This window comes from Pseudophryne corroboree, chromosome 8, assembly GCF_028390025.1.
Source record: "Pseudophryne corroboree isolate aPseCor3 chromosome 8, aPseCor3.hap2, whole genome shotgun sequence".
NCBI classification, from domain to species: Eukaryota; Metazoa; Chordata; class Amphibia; order Anura; family Myobatrachidae; genus Pseudophryne; species Pseudophryne corroboree.
In genome coordinates, this window is record NC_086451.1 from 136,664,616 (window position 1) to 136,687,632 (window position 23,017).

At 43.2% G+C, this 23,017-nt stretch overlaps 1 protein-coding gene across 1 annotated transcript in view; it reads right to left on the reverse strand.

The window, feature by feature from the left end:
- The window catches only part of BTK (Bruton tyrosine kinase), a 403,461-nt gene that overhangs the window by 342,231 nt on the left and 38,213 nt on the right, over positions 1 to 23,017 (reverse strand). The window contains exon 3 of the mRNA XM_063936954.1: positions 11,361 to 11,459. Coding sequence (XP_063793024.1) covers positions 11,361 to 11,459 — 99 coding nt within the window. The remainder of the gene's footprint in view (positions 1 to 11,360; positions 11,460 to 23,017) is intronic.

Below are 23,017 nucleotides of genomic sequence, written 5' to 3' on the forward strand. Positions count from 1 at the left end.
TCCGTCTTAGAGTCCCGTCGATGAAATTTGCACCACGTTTCATTGGTCCCTTTTCCATCGAAAGAGTCATCAGTCCTGTGGCCTACAAGCTCAAGTTACCACCTTCTCTACGAATACCTAATGCCTTTCATGTCTCTCTCCTCAGACCGTTAGTCCTGAATCGCTTCCAAAGAGCTCTTCCAGTCGGCCCCAAAGTGCGAACTCAGCGGGGCGTGGAGTTCGAGATAGAGAAGATTCTGGATTCCCGTTGCCGGTACGGTCGTCTACAATACCTTATCGACTGGTCCGGTTATGGTCCTGAGGAGAGAAGTTGGGTGAATTCGTCAGATGTCCATGCTCCAAGGTTGGTCCGTGTCTTCCACAGAACTCATCCTTCCAAGCCACGTGGGTGTTCAGTGCCCACCCATAAAGGAGGGGGTACTGTCAGGAATCGACTCACCACAGCCACATCTGTCCGTCGGTGCGGACTCCGTCCGGGGTCCCTACGTTCTGCTGTCGTCCGCTCCTCTGCCGCCAGACGTCATCCTGGGCCTAGGAACGCTCCTGTAACAGCGGGCGTGTGAGCACGCCGCGTTCCCGCCGGGCCGCGGCATGGGCGCCGCCATGACAGTCTCCATCGGTCAGAGTACGGCGGCCAATCCGGAGCTTGGCCGCACCTCCTTTTCCCATTCCAACCAATGTCTGCACACCAGGGGGTATATCAGGAGCTGCAGGGTGAGCCTGTGGTTGTCCTGAACTTTGTGTCACTCCTGCGACCCATGTGCCTGGATTCCTCCGTGTTCCTGGTTACCTTCCTGGATCCTCCGTGTTCCTGGTTACCTTCCTGTTTCTCCGTGTTCCTGGTTACCTTGCTACATCTCCGTGGAACTACAAGCATCAGCAACCCCTGCATCTGTATTTGGCTCCACACCTAACTACAACCGCAGTGTGCTTCAGCCTCTGCAGTAGAGACTCTCTCCAGGTGCATTCCATCACCTCACCTGTGAAGCAGCTTGCTAGCTGCCTGTGCTTAATGAACTGCTCTGTGAACTTCCACCTGAGTCTCCTGCATCTGCTACCAGGTTTGCTACACATTTATTACCATCTCTGCTGGCTCCACGTTTTAAACCATTCTGGTTCTCACACCAGTGAACTTATCCATCATTACCATTTCCTCCATAGACTTTCAGCTTCCAAGCTGCACCATTTCCATTGCATATTTTTTATTGTTTATTCCTGCATGTTATTCTGCTGCCTTATTGTGTGAACTTTTATGTTAATAAAACACCATTGCGCTGATGCGCAGAAACCCAATCCAGCCTCCTCACTTCTTTCATCCTACCTCCACTGACCCACTAGCTCCCCCCTCCGGGGACACAAGCAAAACCGAACCTGACAGATATCTTGGAACTTGAAAGGGTTCAGAGGTGAGCCACCAAACTGGTTAAGGGGTTAGAGGCACTGAATTATAAGGAAAGACTTTAAAGGTTAGATTTGTTTACACTGGGAAAGAGGCGATTGAGAGGGGACATTATTAATATTTATAAATACATAAAGGGACAATACAAGGATTTATTAGACAATCTGTTTATAAAAAAAAAAGGCTACACAGGATGCGGGGACACCCCCTGAGGTTAAAAAATAAAAAAATTCATACACAATGGAGAAAACGGTTCAGTAAGAGCAGTAAGGATTTGGAATTCTCTGCCAGAGAAGATAGTAATGGTGGACTCAATCAATAAGTTTAAAAATGATTAGATAAATTCCTAATTAAAAGAAATATCCATGAATACAGCATTTAAATGATATAAAATTTTATAGTACAGATTGAACATTTGTCTTTTTTTCAACCTCAAAAACTACTGTATGTAACTATGTAAGGCTTGAGTGGGGTTGGGGGAGGTGTTAGGACTAATGGAGGTAAAGGGGTGGTGAAGATGTGAGTGGAGTTGGAGGAGGTGTTAGGACTAATGATGGTGAAGGAATGAGTGGAGTTGGGGGAGGTGTTAGGACTAATGGAGGTGAAAGGGTGGTGAAGATGTGAGTGGAGTTAGAGGAGGTGTTAGGACAAATTATGGTGTAGGTGTGAGTGGAGTTGGGGGAGGTTTGCATGGAAAACAAGTTATAAGTACAGAGTGCAATTATTCCAAAGATTGGGGGGCACTAGACCCTTAGTTTGCCAGGGGAGCTCATACCCCTAGATACATCCCTGAATACTAGTATAAGCCCTGCCCTGGTGTACATGCTTGTATCTGAATGTATAAGAACTGGGATGCCCACATTGTGCGTCTCTAAATGCTACAGTCCTGCTTGGTGACTGCAGACTTGTACCAGCCCCATGTTATCTGCAAAAACACTGTCAGAGTACGGCCTCCAATGTAGGTGATTAAGTGTCAGGGTTTGAAACCCGTTCTACCTCATGTGTAGTGTGATGGGAAGCGTCATGGGAGAAGCAGGGTAGTCAGAGAAAGGTTTACCCTAGATGCCATCCTGAGAAGAAACGGAGCAGTTGAGTGAGAAAGTAAATAAAAGAAAACATAATTAAATACCTAAGTGAAAGAGAGTAATGGTTATAATAATAAGTTGGTAGTATTAAATATACTAAAGGGGACATTCTCTTTATTATATATTTAATATGCTGATGGGGATAGATTATATGTTTAAAAAGGGGCACATAAGTACTATTCTAATAAAGGGGTCACATTTATTATTTTAAAGGGGACACATTGTTACTATTATTTCTCTTACGTCCTAGAGGATGCTGGGGTCCATTTTAGTACCATGGGGTATAGACGGTTCCGCAGGAGCCTTCGGCACTTTAAGACTTTTCAACTGTGTGAACTGGCTCCTCCCTCTATGCCCCTCCTCCAGACCTCAGTTTAGAAAATGTGCCCGGCAGACTGGCTGCACATCAGTGAAGCTCTACTGAGTTTTGCTGAAAAAGACTTTGTTAGTTTTTTTATTTTACAGGGAAGCTGCTGGCAACAGTTTCCCTGCTTCGTGGGACTTAGGGGGGAAGTAGGAACCAACTTCTCAGTTAGTTTAATGGCTCTGCTTCCGCTGACAGGACACCATTAGCTCCTGAAGAGTACTGAACACAGCCCTTGCCTGGCTGCTGCTCACTCCCACAGCACTGCCGCCACCCCCTAACAGAGCCAGAAGTCAGAAGGCCGGTGAGTATTAACCGGAGACCTGCAGAGAGGGGCCCTCCGGTCATCATGGCGGCATAAAGGTACCAGCGCAGCGCGGGACGCTGCGCAGCAACATGTCTCTCAGCACAGGGCGTGAGGGGGGGGGAGCGCGCTCTGAGGGACATGATAAATCCTTACTCTCACTGGCAAAATGTACATACTGTACATGTGAGCCACTGATGTACACTACCCCCGCCAGTATAAAATTACTGTGGCTGAACCGCGCCATTACAGGGGGCGGGGCTTCACCTCAGAATTGCTTGTAACACTCGTTTGGCGCCATTTTCTCCTCACAGAGATGCTGGGGCGCTGATCCTACAGGCTGCTTCTCCTCACACATCGCTGACACAAGTACCAGGGTGTTATAGAGCGCGTGGTGTGGACTGGCAATCCCCTCTGGGTCTCTCTGACAGATTTTATGTAGATCTGTCCCCAATAGCTCCCCTGTGTGTGTGAGTGGTGTGACTGTACATGTGTGTAACATGTCTAGAGAAAGTTCTTCCCCAGAGGAAACCATTTTGGAGGCACAAGAGTGTTCTGAGCCTGTGTGGGTGAGAAAGCTGCAGAGTAATATGTAAATTCTCTGAGTCTGAACAACAGACAAATCAAAACAGTCTGCGGAGGATGCTCTGTTTGCTGATTCCTCCACGTCACCCACTCGGGACCCCTTCTGTTCCCAGAAAAGGTCTCTGACCCAAATTATGCAAAGGGACACTGACACAGATTCCGACACTGAATTCACACTGGAGATTTGAGGTAGATAGATCCCAAACTGGCTAAGAGCATTCAATGTATGATAGTCACTATAAAAGAGGTGTTGTAATTCCTGACAAAACACCTCCACCTGAGGAAAAAGATTATTTTAAATTAAATAAAAAAACAGGCGGTGACTTTTCCTCCGTCTAAGGATAGCGTACCCTTTCCCTGAAGAGGATAAGCGTAAGTGGGAGTCACCCCCATTGATAGACACCTCAGTCTCTAGGTTGTCAAAGAAAATCATTTAACTGCCCCAGGGTCAGCTTCATTAAAAGAACCTGCTGACCGCAAATTAGAGACGACTTTAAAGTCCATCTATGTTGCTACGGGTACGTTACTCAGGCCCGCGATTGCTTCTGCGTGGGTAGGTAACGCAGTGGAAAAGTGGGCAGACAATTTAATTGTTAATATTGACATGGTCGATAAAGATGATATGCTGCAAATTCTAGGTCATATCAAAGATTCTGCATGTTACTTGATTGAGGCTATGAAGGACATAGGCTTACTGGGCTCAAGGGCCTCTACTATGGCGATTTCAGCCACAGGGCGCTCTGGATCCACCACTGGAATGCTAATGCTGAATCCAAAAGAAATATTGGGCGCTCCACTACAATGGTGAGGCCCTCTTTGGAAACTAGATGCCATGATATCAACTACTACATCTGGCAAGTCAGCATTTCTGCCGTCGACAGCTACACCGGCTAGAAAAAAAAAAAAAGTATATCATTCTCATACTATGCAGTCCTTTCGGCCCAACAAGGAAAAGGGAGAGGAAAAGGTAGAAAATCTACAACACCGTCAAGCTCCCAGAGCAGAAGTCAGCAACTACTTCTGCAAAAGCCACAGCATGACCCTGGGGCTCCTTGGCGGGAGTGCGATCGGATGGGGGCACGTCTATTATATTTCAGCCAGGTCTGGCTTCATTCAGACCTGGATCCTTGGATATTACAGATAGTATCCCAAGGTTACAGGTTGGAATTTCAAGACATTCCCCCATGCCGATTTTTCAAATCAGCCTTGCCAGTTTCTGCTCAGGACGGCACAAATGTCCTGAACGCAATACACAAATTATGTCAAGACAAAATAATTGCCTTGGTTCATGCCGAACAAAGAAACCAAGGTTTTTATGCAAGCCTGTTTGTTGTGCCGAAACCGGATGGCTCGGTCAGACAGATTTTAAACCTAAAATCTCTGAATCTTTATTTGAAAAGGTTCAAATTCAAGATGGAATCCTTGAGAGCGGTGATTTCCAGCTTGGAAGAAAAGGAATTTCTTGTGTCGGTGGACATCAAGGATGCTTACTTGCATGTCCCCATTTACCCGCCACATCAAGCATACCTGTGGTTTGCGGTTCAGGATTGCCACTACCAATTCCAGACAATACCGTTCGGGCTCTCCACGGTTCTGAGAATATTCACCAAGGTGATAGCGGAGATGATGGTTCTCCTTCGCAAACAAGGAATTAACATAATTCCATACTTGCACGATCTCCTCATAAAAGCGAGATCCAGGGACAAGCTACTCCAGAACATAGCATTGTCCCCGAAGGTGCTTCAACAGCACGGTTGGATCATCAACTTTCCAAAATCGCAGTTGGAACCGACAATAAGATTATCATTTTTGGGAATGATACTGGACACCGAGATACAGAGAGCATTTCTACCGGTGGAAAAGGCTCAGGAGATCCAGAGCATGGTCAAACAACGTTTGAGACCAGGAACAGTATCAATTCATCAGTGCATTCGCCTGTTGGGGAAAATGGTAGCGGCTTACGAGGCGCTACAATATGGCCGAGTCCATGCCAGGGTTTTCCAGGGGGACCTACTGGACAAGTGATCCGGGTCGCATCTTCACATGCATCAAAGGATAACCTTTTCAGCGAAAGCCAGAATTTTGCTCCTGTGGTGGCTACAAATTTCTCACCTCCTAGAGGGACGCAGGTTCGGGATTCAGGCCTGGATCCTGGTGACCACAAGTCTCAGAGGATGGGGAGAAGTCACGCAAAGCGAAAAGCTTCCAAAGAAGATGGTCAAGTTAAGAAACTCACCTTCACATAAACATTCTGGAGTTGAGAGCTGTGTACAACAGTCTTCATCAAGCGGCACACCTTCAAAGTCGTCCCATACAGATCCAGTCAGACAATGTAACGGCAGTAGCTTACATAAACCGTCGAGGCGGAACAAAAAGCAGAGCAACAATGGCAGAGGTGACAAAGATACTCCTCTGAGCAGAAAGACATGCAAAAGCTCTGTCGGCAATTTTCATTCCGGGTGATGCCATCATATCCTTAAGTGGATATGATGGCATCACCCCTGAACAAGAAGCTTCAGAAATATTGTTCCAGGTCAAGAGACCCTCAAGCAATAGCGATAGATGCACTGGTGACCCAGTGGGTGTTTCGGTCGGTGTATCTGTTCCCTCCACTTCCACTTATTCCAAAAGTTCTCAAGATCATCAGAAGAACAGGAGTTGAGCAATACTCATTGCTCCGGACTGACCAAGGAGGGCTTGATATCCAGATCTTCAAGAGTTATTAATGGAAGATCCTCGGCCTTTTCCTCTTCGCGAGGACCTGTTTCAGCAGGGGCCATTGGTTTATCAGGACTTACCGCGGTTGCGTTTGACGGCATGTCTGTTGAGCGCCAGATCCTAGCTCGTAAGGGTATTCCCGATTAAGTCATTCCCACACTTATTCTGGCCAGGAAAGAGGTAACGTCCAAACATTACCATTGTATTTGGAGAAAATATGTATCTATGTATCCAAGAAGTCTGCCGCGGTGGAGTTTCAATTAGGACGACTTCTCCTATTTCCGCAGGCAGGTGTGGATACTGGATTGAGATTAGGATCTATCAAGGTTCAGATTTTGGCCTTGTTAGTTTTCTTTCAGAAACAATTGGCTTCTCTCTGCGCATCCACCCTCCCTTTGTGCCTCCTGCGGCGCCATGGGATCTTAATGTGGTTTGCAGTTCCTTAAATCGGACTGTTTTGAGCCTCTGCAAAAGATGGAGTTAAAGGTCTCACTTAAAAAGTGGTCATGCCGTTGGCCTTGGCTTCAGGCAGACAAGTGTCTGAGTTAGGAGCTCTGTCACAGAGTCCTTATTTAATATTTCATGAAGATAGGGCTGAAATGAGAACACGTCAGCACTTTCTTCCGAAGGTTGTGTCTTCTTTTCATATCAACCAACCAGTGGTGGTGCCAGTAGCTTCTGACACCTCAGCCGTCTCAAAGTCCTTGGATGTCGTATGAGCGCTGAGGACTTATGTTGCAAGAACGGCTCGGATAAGGAAAACAGAATCTCTTTGTCCTCTATGACCCCAACAAGATTGGGGGCCCTGCTTCTAAGCAGACTATTGCATGCTGGACCAGGGGTACCATTCAGCATGCTCATTCCACGACAGGATTGCCGTTACCGACTTCGGTAAAAGCCCACTCTACAAGGAAAGTGGGTTCGTCCTGGGCGGCTGCCCGGGGGGGTCTCGGCTTTGCAAATCTGCCGAGCTGCTACTTGGTTGGGTGCAAACACATTTGATAAGTTTTATAAGTTTGACACCTTAGCTGCTGACGACCTTCAATTTGGTCAGTCAGTTCTGCAGGAACATTAGCACTTTCCCGCCCGTACTGGGGGCTTTGGTATATCCCCATGGTACTAAAATGGACCCCAGCATCCTCTAGGACGTAAGAGAAAATAGGATTTTAATTACCTGCCGGTAAATCCTTTTCTCGTAGTCCGTAGAGGATGCTGGGCGCCCGCCCAGTGCTCATTTTTCCTGCTGATTACGTTTATCTTTCTTTTTTTCATGTGTTCAGTTGTTAACAGCTGTTGCTGTTGCGTTATGCATGCTGGTTGGCATGACTTATGTTTAAGGCCATGTTAGCCGACATGTTGTTTATGGATGGTGTGAGCTGGTGTGATTCTCGCCACACGTTTAATAGTAATTCCTCTCTCGAGAATGTCCGCCTCCTCCGGCACAGTTCCTATACTGAGGTCTGGAGGAGGGGCATAGAGGGAGGAGCCAGTTCACACTGTTGAAAAGTCTTAAAGTGCCGAAGGCTCCTGCGGAACCGTCTATACCCCATGGTACTAAAATGGACCCCAGCATCCTCTACGGACTACGAGAAAAGGATTTACCAGAAGGTAATTAAAATCCTATTTAGTATTCTACAAAACGGACCATAGATTATTAATAGACTAGAGGGTACACAGTACTGTGTCTGGGAATATCAATGAGGTTGCATAATGTTATTGTTGAAAGAGGATAACCCTATTGCACAGACTCAGTTCTTCCTGCAATACAGGGAGGCTTCATGTTCTATTCCAAGATGGCTGCCAAGATCACTACTGAGCACGTGCAGAGGCCATATTGTCTTTTTCTGTGTACACACTGTGTAGTGTGACATGGTAGGAGACAGAAGGCTCCTACTTAGCTCCTATGAGACACCTCGTTATTACCTGTACTGCTACTGGCATGCTGGTAAACTCTTTGATACCCTGCTCCACTCTAGCTCCATCAGCAGTGTACATGTAACAGTGAGTATGGCTGTACCTGCTATCTATCAATAAAATAATACCACTGGTAAAGTAACTAGGCTCTTCATAGTTTGAATCATCTGCTGGTGTGTGCCTATATACAGTAACTCTGCAATATCAACACCTTCACACACATCATTTTCAAAAATGATGCCATGTCCTTTGTGGGAAGGCCATACCCCACCAGTTGATAACCACACCAACCCAATAGCTGATCAAACAACTTCAGCGTGCCCGTAATTTCCCGTTAGATTTGGCTTCTACATTTGTTTCTAAATACCCACTTTCTTCTGGATAAATACAAAAGGGGGTAAATGGAATGAGCTAAATTATTTTAAATAGCTGACACTGCAAATTTTCCTGATTTTTTAAAATAGCAATGTAATTAAAGGCAAAACCTAGCAGGTTTTCATAAACAAAATTACCGTATTAATAATAATTTCGCTTCTTCTTAGGACCCTGGTGCGTACTGCGCATGTGTGATATACTGACTTCCGGGGGCAAATAAATTTGATAATAAAGCAGTCCCCATAGAAACCTATCAGGCTGGTTTTGCGGTCACAAACAGGAGACCACAGCTGATACCTCTGATAACCAGTGATGTGCGGAAAGGTAAGGCAGAACCTCTCCTGTCATAATACAGTATACTCAAGAGTTTATACTATAAAAATTTTATGAAAAATGCAAAAAATATATTATTAATATCTTCTTTGTATTATTCAAATAATTTTTATAGTCAAAACTCTAGAGTATACTGGAATAAGACAGGCATTGCCTCACCTGCCTACCTTGTCCGCTCATCACTGATGAAAACTCACCAGATTTTCAGCAGTATATACTGCTGCATCTTTGTATAATACCCACATGAACCCCTGGCAGTGCCGTTTCTTAGGCCAAGCAAGCCGTGAAATTTCACAGGGTGCCACGGCCAGTGTTTGTAGCATTATTCTATGCGGTCAAGCCGACCGCGTAGAATACTGCTTAAATGTCCTACCCAAAATGTCCGCCACCATGGAGGAGACAGATGCTATAGGTCCTACTGGGCCGCTAGCATCTGTCAGGGACTCTGATACCAGGAAGTGCCGGAAGCAGAGCGAGGCACCTTGCCCGAAGCATAGCGAGCCATGCGAGGGGACACGGTGCATGAATTGGGGTTCCCAAAAAATAAAAATAAACTGTTGACCGTTTTCCATGTCGACCTTGTTAATGTTGTTCTAATGACCGTGTCAACCTATTTCGGGTGTCGACCTAGTCACCGTCGACCAATAGTGGTCAACCTAATGACTGTCGACTTAATGCATGTTGACCCTATGACCCATACCCTGCTGTGAATTTCCTTTTTATTCACCCTCTATTCACAAAGAAACATTGACCCAAATGTATTAAGCCTTAAAAAGTGATAAAGTGGAGACGGATAAAGAGTGATAAATGACAGCCAATCTGCTCTTAACTGTCATGTCACAGGCTGTATTTGAAAAATAACAGGAGGTGGTTGGCTGGTGCTTTATCAATCTTCATCCAGACCATTGTATCCCTTTGTTGTGGGACATAATAACTTCTTCATATGTTGGTCCTGGGAGTTGCAACTTTATTATACAATACACTTTACTGAAACTAATTGCAGTTTTCACAGTGGACTAAGTCAAACATTTAATATGTGTTATTTTAATCACTTTATGTATATGATGTTATATAAAATATATAAAAAATGACCTAACATCTTTGCGCTCTTTTATGCAATATTTGTATTACTTTTCAGTTTTAAGGGGTAGGCAATCCCGTTTTGAGAGAACCGCATATATATTAGGTTTCCAATACCACAGGATTGGTTTTGGGCGCCTTTTCTTTTTCTGTGTTTATTCCACAGCCGTATACCTCACTGTACATCACTGCCGATAACTGCTGCAGTTCCCATTACATACATCCTGGGGATACGTAATATTCCCCGGTCTCCACCACTTCCTGGATTCCCAGTGCTTTCAATAGTGACCTAGGGGGCTATCCAGAGATGAATGTAGATCTTGTTTCCGAAGCAAGATCTGTGTCCATCTACTGACATGCTGGGGACTGCCCAGCACAGGGCAAGGCGTCCGCCCAGCATGTGTGTGGCGCCGCCCCACAATGTGTTTGCAATTTAATTACAAACGCATCAATTAGAGGATGACCTCTGCCTGCGCAGCCTGGCTGCACTGGCAGGTGGTCCGGCACCATTTTTTCTTCTCGGAGTGGCTGTGTGGTATTGTTTTTCGAAAGGTGGTGCATGTGCAGAAGATAGCAAATATTGTGGCACAGTGCATCTCATGTTTTGGATCCATCAGTGTCGGCAATAACTTCCTGGACAATGATGCCGCTGACAGCAGGTATACGGGGGCAGGCGCTGCATGCCACAGTGACTGTTCTTTACATTATACAGTAGGCATGCCACTGTTCAGGTGGTACAGTCTAAATCCTCATACTCCACAGCATGCGACCAAACTTTTCTGCCCAAATCTTTCTGTGTTACTAGCTGCACTCACATTTTTTATATAGATAAAAAAGGAAGATATAAAGAAAATGTATATAAATATACAGATTCTCCATAGACACCAAAAGCTTGTCAGAGAGTGAAAGCAAATGCCAACTTTTAAATGTCAAAGCATAGACATTACTGTGCAGTAAACAAGTAACTGCACTCACTGTTGATGCAATAAAATGAAATGACTTGTGACTGCAGAGGGGGCTGGTGAACTTAGACAGAAGGAGAGGAACTTTGATTTTGTGATCATTCAAATTGATATGGAAGAAAAAACTATTGATAGACAACAACAAAAAAAGAGCTATATTGCAATGCAAAAGCAGTTGCTTAGTAAAACTAAATATAGCTCAAAACTGGGTTGGGGTCTGAAGTGAACTTAGCTTTCTCACCGGTATCTGTCTCTCTGGTGGCGGATTTTCCTCTGGCTCGACACACTCCACACATCCAATCTTTTCTAGGTCTACTGAACCCTTCTTACTTCCTCTGCGCTGTGAACAAGAGAAACACACATGTTCAGTTATTACCCTTTATAAGTATAAAGCCTCTGTGGAAAATATCTACCATTGCTTGCAGTAGTAGCTATAGATCCTACAGTTTTGTTCAGCTGTGCTTCATTATTCTGCGTATCAACTAAGAAATTAGAGTAGCAACTGGTTTCTGTTACAACCACTGTTTTGTTTTTTTACAGTACATTAAAAAGCTTGATATTTGTAAAACATATTTTCCATATTTAATTTCTTTTAATACAGTAACAGCAGAAACACAGAAGATCGAGTCCCAAATCAAAGTGATATCCTGCATGTGATAAAAATGGGACAAAAGACTTTGGGGTCTATTTACTAAGAGTTGCGGAGAGAGCTAAAATGGAGAGATAAAGTACCGGCCAATCAGCTATAAACGGTTTGAAAATAGACAAGAGACGATTGATTGGTACTTTATTTCTCTCCACTATATCTATCTCCAAGGGCACCGGCAGTTCTGCCAGGCCCCGGTGAAAGAAGGGGGTGTGCCAATGGGGGAGATGTGGCCAGACCCCTTCCTTTAAAAAAAGAAAAACGATATAGTTTGTTCAGAGCCTGGGAAGGTAAATGTGTACCCCTCGCACCAGGCTTACCTACTTTGCCGCCTCCTCCTCCGGGAGGAGGCAGCGTTGTAGGTGAATGGGGGGCATGGCCGGCAGCAGGACGGGTGGTTCGGGGGCGTGGCCGGCAGCAGGATGGGCGGTCCAGGGGCGTGTCATCAGGGTCGCGTCATCGTGACTCCACCCCCCACTGTGCTGTGCCGAAAAAACGAGGCGCTGCATAGCGGGGGACGGAGCTACGATGACGCGATTCAGCGCGAATTGCGTCATCGGGCCCCCTCGGCCCGCCTACTTGTTCACTGCTGCGGGTGGCCGAGGGGGAAAGTGGGAGGCTTGCCCACCTTTCCGGGGGGCCGGGAGGGTCACCCGATTTTCGGGAGCCTCCCGGCCATTCCGGGAGGGTAGGCAAGTATGCCTTGCACCCCTCTGTCACTGTGCCTGCACTGAGGCATGGGCACTGCTTCCAACCATTTGAATGCCATGGTAGGTGCAATACACAAGTCACCCATTCAAGCAGAGTCGTGGTGAACTGCACATACAGTACTTTCCAACTTCCAGCCTAGTCAGGACAAATGTCTCATATGGGATGGAGAGACAGGGACCCCAAATCGGGACTGATCCATCTAAGAGCCTGATTCTGAGTTAGAAGTAAAGCAAACAAAGAGCAACTGGACAAACCATGTATTGCAGTAGTGCAAAAGCTGCAAATACATGTATTATTTTGTCTTGCAGGATAAATACTGTCTGATTTTGCATGAGGCCAACACATGCTGGACAGCATTATTTTTACACTGTAATTTAGATTTGCATTTAGACACAGCCCACCACGGGCCTCCAGTCCCTCTCTCAAGTGAATAGAAGCCTCAATTCTGCATATGGCATTCATTAATTTTTTGCTCTTTTAATTAGAGTCTCTACCGAGGGACACTGCGGCCGATAGTGGGCTGGCGAGGCAGTTTCCTAAAAGTAGAATTGTCCCATCAAAATCAGTGCGGTTGGGAGGTATGTTATTATCAGAAGAGTCCAAGGCAAATATTAACATGGACTAGTTTAGGTGGAGAGAGCAGATATGTTGGAATCTCATGCTCACGTAGATTATGTAGGAATCATGGCGACATAATGAAGCATCACATGACTAAATAACTTCATTATTATTTACTAAATTTAAATTATTGACTGAGTGAGCGGTTAAACAAAGTGAAACTCAGTAGAGAGGCCTTGGACAATAATCCAGGGTTAGAAGTCAGATGGCAAAGCCCAAAACCCGGGCTGGTAAACAGCCAGGCTACAATCAGAATCTCATGAAGAGTAACAAACAAGACACAGATACAGCAAGGGTTAACAGACAAGCCAGAACATGGACGACCTGACAATGGAACCGCTGATCTCAGTATGCTTTTATTATTTAGCAAATACCATGGCCCTAGGGCAGTGGTTCCCAAACTTTTTTAGTCCAAGGCACCTTTTGGGTCTCCCTGACTTTTTCAAGGCACCCTTACGCCAAAATAATTACCAAACTGTCCCTTTTTTAAAGTAGTTGGGTCAAAACAATGCTATCAGTATTTAGATGAGGAAAAAAAATTACTTATTAACTTGTTTGTAAAAATAATAAACATAAATCCAAGAAAAAATATATTTATTTAATTGGATTTCTTTTAAAGAACAATTGACAGCACTCATTAACAGGAATAACATCAAACAAAATAAAACAACAATATGTAGGCAGTTATTAGAGTGTTCAAAAACGACAGCACTTATTAATGGGATATGTGAGCCTGTTGTGCACTGCACAACTTTTCAAACCTCGGGATCAGCTTGGACACTGCCACCCTTATTTCCTGTTCCACATTAATTTTTGAACAGTACTAGCTTTTTATCACAGCAACTGCTGAAAACCCAGCTTCACACAAATATGTTGTTGCAAAAGGAACGAGGATTTGCTGTGCTTTAGCACTTAGCATTGGATATTCATCTTTAATGGATATCCAAAACTCTTCAAGTCCCATGCTGCTGAATTTTACTTTCAAGGTCTTGTCACAGGAGAGCTCGATGAGTTTTTCTTCTTCTACAGAAGTAAATTCCATTGGGGCCCTGGTACTGAATGGATCCTGGAACCATACAAACTTTTCCATATTTTCAGGAAAATATTTTTCAAACATGATTGTTATTTCATCTAGTATAACTCTGTGTTGATGGCTGTTGTACCTTTTTGACTCCATGTTTTACTTTTGTATGTTTATTGTAGTGATGAGCGGATTCGGTTTTACTCGGTTTTACTCGGTTCTCAAAACCGAATCTTATTGGCTCACTGATGTCACGTGTTTTGGATAGCCAATAAGATTCGGTTTTGAGAACCGAGTAAAACCGAGTAAAACCGAATCCGCTCATCACTAGTTATTGTGTATTTATTTCATAAAAATATATATAAAAAAACCTCAACCCTTATCCATCACACTGTGTTTACAGAAATAGCTCCCTTTTCCAGGTAGCAATCTATAGCAAAGTGACATTTGTGCTTCAATACTGTCTAATGTTTTAAGTATTAATTTTCTATTGCATATGATAGATTTATATTTTTATCCTTTTTAGCTACTTGTGCTCATACTGAGGCTAAACTAATCTTGTTGTTCATATTATTTTCCATATATACTTTCCTATGTGTAATCAGAACATACATTTTTCTATTTTGAAAGTTCCTGTGAAAAAAAGAAAGAAAAAAAAAATATATACACCCTTGTCATAAACTTTTCCACTAATACTATTTCTGTGAAATATAATCACACACACACACACACACACACACACACACACACACACACACACACACACACACACACACACACACACACATGAATAAAAGAAGAAATAAAGGAATAGGATGGGGGGGGGGAGTGAAACTCCCTACTCCTCCCATTCCATCTCATTAGGATTATATACTGTTCCCGGTCAAAACTTCTGGATTATTTCAAGATTATTCGATTTCTCATTGTCCCATTGTTTCCTTTCCACTTTTGTCCATTGTTGTATCAGGTGGACTGTTATTTCTGAATCAAGTGGGTACTTTATCTTCCAGGCATCCTATGTATTCGGCCACTAATAAATTGCAAATTTGCCACTTCAGGTAGTAGTTTTTGAAATAAATCCTTGGTGAATTGATTTAATTCTGATGCGTTAACACTCTTAGGGATGCCTCTAATTTTTTCAGTTATTTCTCCTTGCTCTATCTTCTAGATTGCTGACTTTTTCCTGTAATTTATAAAGATCTTGTGTATTTTTATGTGCAGTTATGAGCTCATTATATTAGTTGGTTATCTCCTGTATTTTAGTTTCTAAGTGAACAGTTCTCTAACTTACAGTAGGTCGGTGACTTCTCTTGTTAATTCACATACTGTAGCTTTTACTTCAGAGGCTATGTCCTTTTTCAACTCCCTTGTTAGCTGCAACATTTTACGTAACGTAATGGGTTCATCCATCTTTTCCTCCTCAAGATTAGTTGTTTGAGGAAACGACATGGCCTCTCTTCTACTATCACTTTATTTTTACCCTTAATTCCCAATCCTGCTTTTCAACATGGGATTCTGCTGGGGTCATTCGGTCTTGGCATCTCCGGGGTCTGAGACTGGCATATCAAGTTATTAATGAGGATTGCTCTGTGGCTTTAACTTTAGCCCAGCTTAAGAAGCGCTTCCCCTTTTTACATTTCCCTTTATTTATATATTTCCAAGTTAGGAGCTATATTACTAAATTGCTGTCTAGTTTTACCTCGGTGGATAAATCCAACCCACTAGACGCTATTGTTAGACAGGAATCTGTCTCTCATTTTTCTACATCCCTTTTGTATAGAAAAATAGAATGGGCGAATGGGTCGGAATGACCCCCATTGTGCAGTGGGACTATGTTTGCTCTTTTCCAGTCCTCTGGAATTACTCCTGTAGCTAATGACTGGTTGAATAATGCTGTCAATGGTGCTACCAGCACCTCTTTAAGTTCTTTAAGTATCCTAGAATGTATCCCATCTGGCCCATTGATTTATCCACTTTCAGCTTTGAGAGTTCTGTTAGGACTTCTCCTCTGTAAATGTACTGGTTTCAATTTCCTCAATATCCCTGCAACTTAACTGTGGCCCCTTCCCCTCTCTTTCAGTAGTGAATACTGAGCATAAATAATTATTAAGATGATCTGCTATTACATTGTCTCTCTCCACCAGACTCTCAGTCTCTGTCTTTAATTTTATTATTCCGCCTTTTGTTTTTCTCCTTTCGCTTATATACCTAAAAAAAAAGTTTTGCCTCCTTTGCCCACTGACTGGGCCATTTTCTCCTCAGCTTGTGCCTTTGCATATCTGATTAGCTTCTTAGTCTCCTTCTGTCTAACAAGATATAGCTCTTTGTCTTCATTATTTTGTGTCTGCTTATATTTCCTAAAAGCCAACTGTTTTGCTTTCACAATATTTCCTACTTCTTTCGCAAACCACACTGGCTTCCTTTTCCTTGTATTTTTACTAACACTTTTGATACAAAGGTCTGTTGCCTTTAATATTGCACTTATTAATGTTTCCCACCTCTCCTGTACTGCTTCCAAGTTCCTCCACTCTGCCAAAGAATCGCTTACACATTTTCCCATCCCTACACAATCAGCCTTCCAAAAATCCAACACCTTTATTTTTGTATGGGATGAGTCAGTCTCTGTCTTTATGCTGAACATACACATGCACACTAGACGTACACTGGATCTTGCTCAGATTGATAATGGTTTGGCAAAAATGGAAACACGTGTACCCTGAAATACCTTTAAAAACCATAATTTCGTCTTGTGTTGCTCTGAATAAGCAACTGGTTTCGGCATCATATGCTGAGATGCAATATAAACTACTACACAGAGCTTACTATACCCCTAAGCTTCATTTCTTGTTGGAAATTTCTGACAATTTGAACTATTTTAAATGTACTTCTCCTGAAGCTGATTTAGTTCATTGCATGTGGGATTGTACAGTTTTACGGACCTATTAGACAGAGGTTCAATCTTTTATAACTAATGATTTACAAATTCCATTCACAATACATAAAGCCTGGGCTTTGTGGAATTATCACTTGCCCTCTATTCGCATATCAAAAGGCACCCGTCTTTTATTGGCTAGAGTTGCTGCTGTGTCAAAAAAAATCAATTTTATCACAATGAATTAGGGCTGAACCTCTCCCATTGTCCCTTATGCTTGGACGCCATACATTCTTGTATCAGATGGACTGGACTGAATGTTCATTGGATATAGAATCAAGGGCTCAAAGATTTTTTGATATCTGGCTCCCTTATATAGTTACTATCCCGGTGTCCACTAGGGAAAAGGTTCGACAGGCTGTGCGCTTAACTACATGCTATAATATGGCGGTAGTGGAAACAGGGGTTCCTCCATTTTAATATATTGGGTACATTGGATAATACAACTGATTTCCTTATACTTGTGGTCTCTTCTACTCTCATTTCCATGATTGTTATTTCATCTGGTATAACTCTGTGTTGATGGCTGTTGTACCTTTTTGACTCCATGTTTTACTTTTGTATGTTTATTGTGTATTTATTTCATAAAAATATATATAAAAAAATTCTAAACCCTTATCCATCACACTGTGTTTACAGAAATAGCTCCCTTTTCAAGGTAGCAATCTATAGCAAAGTTACATTTGTGCTTCAATACTGTCTAATGTTTTAAGTATTAAATTTCTATTGCATATGATAGATTTATATTTTTATCCTTTTTAGCTACTTGTGCTCATACTGAGGCTAAGCTAATCTTGTTGTTCATATTATTTTCCATATATACTTTCCTATGTGTAATCAGAACATACATTTTTCTATTTTGAAAGTTCCTGTGAAAAAAAGAAAGAAAAAAAATATATATACACCCTTGTCATAAACTTTTCCACTAATACTATTTCTGTGAAATATAATCACACACACACACACACACACACACACACACACACACACACACACACACACACACACACACACACACACACACACATTAATAAAGGAATAGGTTGGGGGAGGGGGGGAGTTAAACTCCCTACTCCTCCCATTCCATCCCATTAGGATTATGTATTGTTCCCGGTCAAAATTTCTGGATTATTTAAAGATCATTCGATTTCACATTGTCCCATTGTTTCCTTTCCACTTTTGTCCATTGTTGTATCAGGTGGGCTGTTATTTCTGAATCAAGTGGGTACTTTATCTTCCAGGCATCCTATGTATTCGGTCAATAATAAATTGCAAATTTGCCACTTCAGGTAGTAGTTTTTGAAATATATCCTTGGGGAATTTATTTAATTCTGATGCGTTAACACTCTTAGGGATACCTGTAATTTTTTCAGTTATTTCTCCTTGCTCTATCTTCTAGATTGCTGACTTTTTCCTGTAATTTATAAAGATCTTGTGTATTTTTATGTGCAGTTATGAGCTCATTATATTAGTTGGTTATCTCCTGTATGTTAGTTTCTAAGTAAACAGTTCTCTAATTTACAGTAGGTCGGTGACTTCTCTTGTTAATTCACATACTGTAGCTTTTACTTCAGAGGCTATGTCCTTTTTCAACTCCCTTATTAGCTGCAACATTTTACGTAACGTAATGGGTTCATCCATCTTTCCCTCCTCAAGATTAGTTGTTGTCTTTATATTTAATGTTTTTGGGGTGGGGCTGCTATTTTGTGAAAATACAGTCAATCTTTTTGTTTATCTGGTTGCGTACCTGTAGCGGTTTTAAAGAAGCTGGCCGTGGAGTTTGATGTGTTTTTAAGCTTTTTTGGTGCCATCTCTAAATTTTTCAAGCAATATTTTCTATTCTTCAATATTTCAGAATGGGGTTCTCTCTCCAGCTCTATAGCACCTTGTATATTTAAGACAGTTGGGCCAGCATATCTTGCTTAAATAATTTTTTCCCCTCCTTGAGTCCATTTTTAGAGTATGCTCTCCTATAGGTGACAGGAGGACAGTCACATGTTTTTTACCTCATGTTTTGAAGATCAAGAGAAAGAGAGAATAGGAGCAGATGAATTTGCATAGTGATACGCTTGTAATCGCATTTTCTCCTGCTTTACCTTTTCTCCCTCTCTCACTCAGATCCTCTTTAAGCACAGGATGGAATTTACTTCATTGCAAACCTCCCCACCATCTGCAGCTTATATGTTGTCTATCCATTCCCAGTCCCCGTTGCTTACTTTACACTTTCCCGGCACAGTAGGCTCTCAGAATCTGCAAGCAGCAGCTCTCCATCTCCAATTTCCCTGCTCTGTGCACTTTATCCAGAAGGTCTCTACTGCAACTGCCACCGCCATCTCCACTCCCAGTGTCGGACTCCATCAACCCAGCACACCATAGGCGACAAATCGTGTTCTCTCTCCGATCCCCGGCGTCTACACTCCTCACTCCCGGCACTGCCTGCAGTGGCCCTCCATCACCCACCCCTTTGCTCTGTACATTTTGTCTGAGACATCTCAGCCTTCTCAGGAAGGGTGTCCCAGGTAGTGCAGGACCAGAGCTGGCTGCACACCTGGTCTCTGCTCTACCGCCAAATGCTGTTGCCTCGGGAGTCCTGTCCTGCAGCTTGTTTAGGCTAGGCCTCAGTAGGAGCTTGTCTCCCTGCATCCTCCTCACTGTCCATTCACGCCCCTTTGTGGATATTTTTTGTAGAGGGTGTTTCCATGCCCCCTCTGGTTAAGCCATGCCCCCTATACAGATGGGTCCACTATTACCCTGACTAGTTTTCTGTGCCTAGTCACAACATGACTTATTAGCATAAACCCTTCATCTATTGTTCTCAACTGCAATACAATACAGCGAACAATACATCAGGGGATTAAGTCATTACAGCAGGAGATTAAGTCCAACTGGCCAGTTTCAGTTAATCCTATTAAAGGTCAAGATAAATGTGAACCGATCTGTAGTACCAGGGTCCGGCGTCGCTCTCTATACTTCTGATCACAGGTATGTATTCGTCAAAGCAGTAATCTTTCTTTTTATGTAATGTTGTTATGCCTGCCAGTGTGATGACACATATCAGGTAATTCTAGCTTGTTCTAACCATTGACTGGACTGGGCATAGGATCAAACCTTTTATTCATAATATTATCATTTACTTTCTATGGCACTACAAAGAACCATACTTATTATTATTCATCAACAGTTTCTTATATAGCAGAGCAAATTCCTTGCGCTTTTCAATTGGAAACAGCAGTAATAGAACAAAACTGGGTAATAGGAAGGCCCTGCTCGCAAGCTTACAATCTATCGGGGAAATAGTCACTTATACACAAGGATAGGTGCTATTTATTGAATAAGCCCGACTGCAAAGTTTCTTAATGGGCTGTATGATATGGTCACACAGCAATGTTGGCCAAGTGTCAGGAGCAGGAACGCTTTAAGAGAGGAGGAGGCCCGTGTGCTGCTGCCTCAGATCGGACCCTCTTCTCTCTGCCAGCAGGATTGGAGAGTCTGAGCCCAAGAAGGCTCAGACTCTACTGTGCATACGCAGATCCCCGGGGAAATGGTGTGGCAGCCATTTTACCAGGGATTTCTCTACAGCGCATGCACAGAACACCGGGAAAATGGCTGCTGCGCCATTTGCATGGTGATTACACAGCGCTGCTGACGTTGGCGCCGGACTCCGGAGGGGTAAGTATTAAAAAAGTGGGTGCAGCGTGTGCGGCGGGGGCCCCCTCTGGACCACACACACTGCACCTATTATAGGTACGCCAGTGGTCATGAGGATGTGAAAGTGAAGAAAGAGAAAATAAGTGAGGTTATGTGTGGACTGTATAGACGGGATGCATTTAGATAGAGCTACTTTTGAAGTTTATGTGGACAGTTCTGGAACCGGACAAGCTTGCCTGAAGAGGTGAGATTTCAGGAAACACTTGAAGGCTTGGTGGCTAGAGGAGAGTCTTATTGTGCTTGGCAGGGCATACTGATGCGTAAACATACAGGACAGTGCTTAAGTGCAAAATGGTACAGGTAAGAACATAACATATATACGTACATCCATGGGCACATCTATAATGGGTGCAGGGTGTGCAGTGTACAAGGGCCCACACCACACTTCTTGCACCCATACTTTATACTATCCTCTCTGGAGTACAGCACTGGCACAAATCACAGCAGTGCCATTTTCCTGGACAATTGCACATCAAAGAAATCACCAGGAACATGGCATGAGCCCATGTGCACTCAGTGTATTCTGGCAAAGTGCTAGAGTACTCTCTTAAACAGCCCCTGTGTATAGCATAATTATATACAGAGACTACAGGGGTAAGTGAGCCATTCTCATGTGAGTTTACAATCTAAAGTGGCAGGGGCATTTTAAAGGAGGAGGGGGCCCAAGTGCAGACTCAGGGTGGGCCCCCTCCTCTTCATGCTCGCAGTCTGCCCTGTCATTATACCGGAGTCAACTCTGCATATGCAGGTCTCTGGTCTCCGAAAACATGGCGCCCACTATGTTGCGGAGACTAATTTTGCTACTGCGCATGCGTGGTGGCCATTTTGGCTGCAAATTTTGATGTGGCTGCAGTGCCCGATGTGGGGTTCCGGTAAGGTATGTATTTAAAAATGGGTGCAGTGTGTGCAGTGTGGGCCCCACCTGGACCCAGGGGCCTGTGTGCACTACAAACATTGCACCCATTATAGAAATGCCAATGTAAAGTGGCTATGGGTGGGCACAAAGAGTGTGAGAGGAGCAGAATTGCTGAGTGCAGAGGCTAAAGATTAGGAAGAGGATTGGTAGACTTCAATGACATATTAGTCAAAGGCACGTCTGAAGCCTGGGAAGTTGGTGAAAGTCTAATTGGCTATGAGAGGGTATTCCGCATGTTGGGAGCAGCAGGAAAGAAGTCCTGAAGTTGAGAGTTGGGAGAGATAATTAGGGAGGAGGGGAGGATTAGGTCGCTGGCACAGAGAAGTGGATTGGAGGGAATGTGACTGCAACACCTTTTTAAAATTGTGCAGCACTATAAAGATGGGTTCACACCTGGTCGACCTATCTAACGAATGATACTTGTATACACACTTACCAATTGTCCTCCTAATTTATCATGCATGACGTCACAACTGGGGAAGTATTTAAATGTGCCCAACCGGTTGAGATGTCTGTCACCGGCGTGCCCTTCAGCAAGTGTATGCCGGCCATCCATATACGCAGCCACATGCACTAAAATATATCTGTAGACAGAGCAGGTATTGGCTGTGGTACACATCCACCAACGGGCTTGCATTATATTGGCCGTTCACTCGAACTGCCGAAATATCTGCCATTGTGTATACAGCTTTTATGTACAAATAAGTTATAGTCATCATAGGATCAGTTCCCTCAGTGAAACTGACATTGTAGCCTTCAAATATTTTACTTTCATTACATGACACCACTTCCCTGTGTAACTACAATAAACAAGACATATATGCAAATACTGCATGTGTAAAAAGGTAAAGACAAGATTTGGGTAAGTGCTAAACACAACACTGTAATAGTGGCACAATGTATAACACACATTTGTGTTCATTACAGTTGCAAAAATATAATTTATAATTTTGAATATCTGACTATACTTCTTTGTGTTGTTATTAGCATAATGCAAAACTCCTGCAAATAACAGAGTTACAGTACAGCGAGAGTCTAAGGTTCTTTGTGTGTTCTTACATCATTTTACTGAGTGAGACAATGCAAATAGCACAGTGTACAAAAACAATTATAGTGGAATTATTATTGTTCATTATTATTGCATTTAGTTATATAGACCCAATGTACTCTGAATCGCTGTTTAAGTATGAACAAATGCAAAAATGAAAGTTATGTTATATAGTGCCATGCTCACAAGCTTGCAGTCTAATTCATATGGATCAATATAATTAGCCAAGAAGCTCTCAGCACCAGTGGGTTCAGAATATTATGTAGACAGTCACCATGTCAACATTTATAATGTCAAC